General features: G+C 40.0%; 1 protein-coding gene across 2 annotated transcripts; it reads left to right on the top strand.

The window, feature by feature from the left end:
* Positions 1-3939: 3939 nt before the first annotated feature.
* On the top strand, positions 3940-6464 carry LOC143217233 (uncharacterized). 2 transcript variants are annotated; one of them, XM_076441261.1, is made up of 2 exons: positions 3940-4101; positions 5700-6464. In XM_076441261.1, exons 1-2 carry the CDS (start codon positions 3976-3978, stop codon positions 6393-6395), a joined length of 822 nt encoding a protein of 273 aa, XP_076297376.1. In that variant the 5' UTR covers positions 3940-3975; the 3' UTR covers positions 6396-6464. The 2 variants fall into 2 exon arrangements, with proteins under 2 accessions (XP_076297376.1, XP_076297368.1); XM_076441253.1 differs by having other exon boundaries at positions 5694-6464.
* The last annotated feature ends 861 nt before the right edge of the window (positions 6465-7325 follow it).

Below are 7325 nucleotides of genomic sequence, written 5' to 3'. Positions count from 1 at the left end.
GTCGTAATTGTGGAGAAAATACTAAAAGTTGCATTTTACAACTTTTTTATGCGGGCCTATATTGAAATTTTTTAAAATACGTTTTGTAGATCTGCGTCAATTGTATGCACTGTAAAAGTTTCATAGAAATCGGTTGGTGCGGGAAAAACCGACAGGCATTGAAAGATGTAAGAATCCTTAGATTTATTGCAGTTGGTGGCCGAACATCGTGAAAAACTGCAATTTTTACCATCTTTAAACGATTATAGTTCGTTACAACGTCGACCGAAATTTCAAATTTTCAGAATATGTTTAATTGATACAGATCTATGAAACGTGTTTTCTAAATTTTCCATATAAGCCCACATAAAAAAGTTGAAAAATACAACTTTCAGTATTTTCTCTGCAATTCCGACAACTTGCAGTTTTTCCAAAAATCTTTTGTCACGTTACGTAGCAGACCAATTGTTCCAACTTCTCCGGAAATTTAAAGTCGTATATTCTGATAGTAAAAAAGTTATTGTCTTTTGTAGAGCGTCCGACTATTAATTCGAGAAACTGTATATATACATAGAGCTTATTATCTTTTACGAACCCACAAGTAGGACACCTTGTATGCGTGGGAATATTCTTCAGACAAGCATCGTAATCGTAAGTGTGTCAATTTATTGTTCACTACAGCTAACCCTCACAAAGTGGATGGCTTTGACGATTTTATGGCTGCCATGGTTAGATCCATTTAAATTTTTACTCGCTGATTTCATTGTATAGTTGACTCCGTATAACGCGATAAAAAACAGGTTAAAAAGATTGTATTTATATATTGCATATATTTTTTATGAGACAGTGAATGTAGTTCAGAGGTCATCGGATAACGCGATCAAAAAATTCCTTAAAAAGGATGTACATTTGCTGGTCACATTAGGTAAATACATATACAATTTTTATAAACAATTGTCTGATCGCGTTATGCGGTGTTTTACTGTACATATTTTTGGCTCCACGTTTTTCAGATCAACGATGATCTTCTCATGGGACCTAATACAAATAGCTAATAATATGAATTGACTACTAGAAAATTATAATAGTTTACAAATCACAGGTGATAATCTAAAGGGTTATCTAGGTGTAACAAATGTACGTCACGAAGAAGAATTCTGTAGCTTAACTTTTTAACCGAGGATGACGATTTAAGTCGTCGTTTCGGGTCGCTATCACCTATCTGAAGCTTTTCTTTGCTCTTAACCTTTTCGGTCGTGGCTTCCTCATATAAGGAAATAAAAAAATGTATTTTAATTCAAAGAACTGCTTAGCAAAGCCATGATTTTTTTCCAAGAATAAATAATTCGTGGGTTAATTCAACAAAAAATTCTTTTCCGTAACCCTCCGCGAACCAGGTAGATAGAATTCACACCCTGAACCGTGTAGGGTTAATTTTACTTGATGCATCTACAGATACATTATGTGAACAAAAAAGGACACTTAAATTATGTTTCGCCGATTTTATAATAGGATCAAATAAAAGCGAGATTTGTGTTTTAAAAATTTATGTTTGGAAACTCAAACGTCTTTTTATGATTAGAGGAGACTTAATGTTATTATATCGCTTCGTTATACATATGTGCATGTGATGTTCTTTTTTAAAAAAAGTATTTCTTGAAAATCGATTTCGTCAACATTTGCAAATATACAGGGTGTGGCCGTACGTGTATTACAATCGAGCAGGGGGTGATATACTACATGTAAAAATAAGTTGAAAAAAGGAATAACACTTTTTGTTTGAAGCTACGTTTTCGAGAAAATCGGGTTTGAAAAGGCTGCGAATACATGTGCTATTGCATGGGAATCGTCTGACGCGTCTGACCATGATCAACTAATTCTACTTTGTGCATATACTTAAGCACGCGAACTTGGCGGAACTTTAAACTCGATTTTCTCGAAAACTATGCGTCAAACAAAAAAATGTTATACCTTTTCTTTAACTTATTTTTACATGTAGTATCACCCCCATGTTGTACCACCCGTCCGGCCACACCCTGTATGAAACCCTTTATTAAATCGTTAATGAGATCGCTAAATATGAACAAACTCGGCATGTAACTTGACAAAATTAATCGAGCTATCACGCGAGACAAGCGTGGCAGACGTTATTACCATAAAATCACTTGTAGTACAGATCGTTTCCATGCACGTACATAGAAATGGATTCTACGAGGTGGGAGATTCCGCGGGCCGTCAAATTGCGGGTGTCGCGATCAATTTTGCGACGGAACCGGTTCCTGAATCTACGAGCCATTAACATCGGTGACGCGGACGAGTAAGAGGTACGAACCTGGAATTCTAATTATTTAATCAGAGTTGTTCCCGTTCTTGCGATCGGCGGACCGGTCGCCGCGAAATGTTCGAGAAGTCGCGTGCGTGCTTCCAATAACCAACATTCTCAGAATCGAAGACTTTTCTCAAACGGAATACTGAGACACGTTGACACGTTTCCTATTTTTCCCGGCGATAAATCGAAAGCGAGAGATAGGCGCGATCGGACGTAGCAAGTTTAGTAGGGCTGTAAGAAATATGTGACTAGATACATTTCTGACGGAGAAGTATTTTATTCTTCATATGGAAATTAATTTAAAAAACTGCTAGTTCAAATCTTTTCACGTGTATTCGTACATGTTTGACGCGATGGCACACATTCTTCAAAAACATTCTACCAGGACCCGTCCTAGGGGGGGGGGAGGGGGCAACCCGAACATTTGGCCGGGGCGCGAAAATTTAGGGGCGCCATTTTGGCTGTGACTGTGAGAAAAATATTCATGTCTTAAATACCCAATTATTAGAAAGTTTGCTTTTATTAAAATAAATGCTTTCATTCAAATTTAAATAAAATGATTTGATTTTTATTTAAGATGAAAAATATGTACCTTTATTTAAAAAATATATATATTCTTAAGAGGCGGCAATTTATCTTTTTGTCCGGGGCGACGTAACCGCTAGAGCGGGCGCCGATTCTACTAAAAACTGTTAAGGGACCTATCACGATCAAGCACTTTGCACAAAAATTATTGTTGCAGCATGATGTTACGCAAATCCAAATTGTATTCACGTTGACACATACATAATTTTAGCAATCGTTCAGTTTTTCACTCCGCACTGATGACAATATTTGTTTGTCATTCGTCTGACAATATTTGTGCAACACTGTCATTCACAGTACAACACAGTACAAACGCAATCCGTTTGTTGTGCACAAAATATCTGGAAATTCTGATTTTACACCACAGGTTGCGCAATTAGACAATCACTATCATTCACTGTCAATCATGTTGCGCAATAGGCATTGTTGCAGTGAAGTGCAGTTAATGCGAGCATTATTCTCAATGATTGTGTTGTACCAAGGAAGTTGGAAGTTGTACTGGGAGAGTTTATTTTGTTAGTCCACGACTAAAATGCCATAAACTTGTCATTGAGTTGGTTTCCGAAGGAAACGGTTCCATATATTTTTCACGAAAAGAAAAATGGTGAAATTCAAATCAAGGTGACAAATAATGAAAGAGAAAGCATTTGTAAATCTGTGGTCATTCAGCCAGGAAAAAATTTCAAAAGCCTTTGAAAGCAGCGTTGAAAAACGTTCCTCTTACAATCGTGTCTCTACGAAGTCAGTGTAATGAACTTCGAGGCTTCCTTCAAGGGCTTCGATCAAACAGAAAATTTCAGATAAACTTATGTCCAAGGCAAACCAGAGACCGAGCATTCGGCTGTCCGCAAGCGACTGTTTTATTACGCTGATAATTGTATTTGGTATGCAACGCAGGATGCACCGACTGTGTTTTACTGCGTCACAGATCGTGTTTTTAACCGACAGTGTGTATTTCCCCGGTTTATATTTTCCTCAACGGCGGCCTTGACATTAACGTTCTCGCAGCAGCCGATTCGAATCAGTATAAAAGCCGCGCACCGTGGTAACCAGGCGTAGTCACTGTTCAAATTTTCAGCAAGATGAGAGCCCTGCTCGGATCGACAGTCTTCGCGGCTTTATTGGTCTCTTGCTTCGCAGCCTGTCTTCCAGGATTGAATGGCCTGGATGATTGGTACCAGTGCGAAGGACTGAACGACTTGGCAAACGTAAGTTCCGATGTTTTAATTCCAATGTTCAATTCAATTTTGTTTTAAAAACAGAAAAGTGTGTTCACTTTCCCACCCGTTGCATAGTGTACGAAACTTTTTTGAGAAAAACGAACAACGGATTGCGGAAGTAGAAAGTTCAAGCTTTGAAATGAGACCGACCAGAATATTCTACGATGTTCTTTCATGAAGTTACGACACGTTGAACAGGGACAAATTTGAACGAAATTTACTGATCCTTTAACTTTGCACGTCAGTGTACAGGGTGTATAAAAAGTACTCATCGAGAAGAGAAAAAGTTTGAAAGAAGCCGCATGTCGCAAACAAATAGTTATTCAGATATAAGCTGTTAAAGTTCTTGGAAAATTTGATCGTGTGGAATTATACGTACACATAGACAAAAGCCTACTACTACGTCCACACGACCGTGTCGATGAGACAGAACATGATCGAAGTTTAAAGAGACATTCGTCGTTAGGTCCGTACCAAGTGATCGTCTCCTTGCCCATTCGGATCATAAAGAAATAGCAAAATATGAAAGAATACCTTATATCCATTTATATATATATATATATATATGTATTAATTCTACATTATAAAATACTAATGTCAAGTGTAGGTACTAACAAATTTTTCAGAATCTTCTGTTCCTCGGTCGGATCAACAGGACACTGCCATTTGCGCGAAGCACAAAACAACACATTTTCGAAAATCGTGACAACGAACGGGAAGAAGTTACTCCGACCACGGTCAAAATAGTACTGCGGTTGTCACCTCAGTTTTTCGTGAATGGTTAAGGGTGGAATTAGGTGGGGAAATGTTGCTTTTGTTAATTGGACGGGGGTGTGTGGGAAGGACTTTAGGTTGAGAAGTGGGGAAATTGTCAAAGAAATTCCTTTTGGCATTGTTTACGGTCATCAATGACGTGATTTATGAGAGTAGTCCGCTCGTCGCTTCGATGGGTCCGTCACACGTGATATCATCTGTCGGGGTTGAAGATCGCATGCGTTTTTTTGCTTGCTATAACGTCCTTTACAGGTATATTGCCTAATCTGCTGGAGGAACAGTGAGGTACGGTAACATTTTATAATACAGGATTGATATTCTGATAACAATGGATATAACGTATTCTTTCATATTTTGCAACTTCAAATTTATGATCAGAATGAGCAGGGAGACGATGATGACGTCGTACGGGCCTAGCGACGAATATTCCTTTAAATTTCGTTTGTTCGAGGCACGCACACGATTATGTTCCGTCTCATCGACACAGTCGGGTAGACTGTAATACTACGCTATTGTGCATACGTATAACTCCACACAATCAAATTTTGCAAAAACTTTAACAGCTTATATCTTAATAACTATTTGTGTGCGACATGTGGCTTCTTTCAAACTCTTGCTCTACTGGATGAGTGGAAGCTTTTGATGTAAAAAACAACTTTACCAACAATTTTCTTTGTTTAAACAATTTTGCGGCAAGTTTCTCTTACAAATGTCCACCGATCCTGAGGTATAGATTCACCCCTAGAACTGATGACCATTACTTTCTCTACACCCTGTACATTGCGATTAAAAGTTCCGATAAATAGTTACAGGTGCCACCGACCGCAAAAGGAATCAGTATAACAAATTCGAATATCAGTAGAATAAAGACGGACTCGTTCAAGCAGTACTCGGGATCGTTGTTAGAATTGAACATAACCGGATGCGGAATAGAGGAGATAGAGCCCGACGCGTTTAGAGGTTTGGCGAAATTGCAGACGCTCGGTTTGGTGAATAATAAAATCCGGAAGATCGATGCCTCGTGGATCAGGGGATTACCAAATCTGAAATCGTTGAGCATCTGGCGGAACCGTATCGTCGCCATAGACGACGAGTTTTACGAGCTGTTGCCCGAGCTGAAAGTTTGGGACATAGCTTACAACGAGCTGAACGAGTGTCTGTCGCCGACGTTGCTGAAGAAACTGACGAAACTCCGAAGAATCTTGATCGCTGGGAATCCGTGGTCTTATCGGTGTCGTTCGTCGATGACTTGGTACTTAGGCAGCAACCACATCCGTTTCATCAAGGACTGGAGCATCAGCGATTTGTTGATCGAGGAATGTATTGCTCACGAACCGGGCGCTGAGGACAACGACGCCATCTTGAATAAATGTGTAGATCGCAAGGTGGGCTCTTCGGATACGTTGCCGTACGATGTTGCTGGGTTGAACGAACAGGTCCGCAAACTGAGCAAGAGAGTTGCCGATCTGGAAGCTAACGTTTCGACATTGAAAAAGTCGAACGTTTAATTGGGACACTTTGCGAAGTTGCGATTACGCAAAAACTACTGCATTTACAATAAAAATTTTACCTAGTTATCCGACGTTATTTATCCACGGTATTTTTAATTCGCAGCAACCAATGTTTGTATTATCAATAGAATATAGAGACCAGAGAAATTGCGAAGAAACGAATAGTAATAAAAGAAACTTTAGAAACCACGCTTATATTAAAATGCACTAAAAAGGAGAAAATAATTTTTTTAGACATTAGTCGCTATAAATAAAAGCGTGGAGCGCCCACGGTCAGTGGAGTTGGAACACGTAGTGGAGTAGGGATCGCGGGCGCGCGGAGTGGGGATCGCTGAACGTGATGACGTACTACCGAGCGTCGCACGGCGAGGTCCGACGGTTAATTAAAAACATTTTTATCTCCTAGACGCACGGTTTTTTTACAAATTCGTTTTTTAATATTGCATTGTCATCCAGTTCTGAGCTATGTTTAAAGTTTCAAGTCTCTAGCTCATCGAGAAGTGATTTAAAGTTCGATTACAAGATTTGACGCATACACCGACAACAACCAACATCGACAACTCGGCAAGCTAATATAAGCGTGGTAAAAAAATGTCCAGCCGAAAGTCCCGAATGGGGGTACCCAGGTGCTCGATTATGAACAGAAGGGTTAGAAATGCTCGAAAAGCGAACCGAGGCCGGTGACCGAGATCCGATCGCCGATTCAAGAATTCGCGTTGCGGGTCTCGTTAGCGAGTCGAATCCGACAGTGGGGATCGGGGGCGAGAGGGTTCCGAGGGGGGACGGGGGGCACACTTATCTGTGCACGTCGGCGGTGCCGGGTAAACGGTTTTCAACCGTGCAACAGACAGTTCCACACACATCGTGTCGGAACTGTCTACTCCCGGTTTCGTTGCTGGCCCGATATATATCCTCTTTTCTGCCCCG

Source organism: Lasioglossum baleicum, chromosome 2 (assembly GCF_051020765.1).
Source record: "Lasioglossum baleicum chromosome 2, iyLasBale1, whole genome shotgun sequence".
In the NCBI taxonomy this organism is placed as follows: domain Eukaryota; kingdom Metazoa; phylum Arthropoda; class Insecta; order Hymenoptera; family Halictidae; genus Lasioglossum; species Lasioglossum baleicum.
Note: the sequence above shows the minus strand (reverse complement) of the source record. Positions and strands in the feature narration are given on the sequence as shown.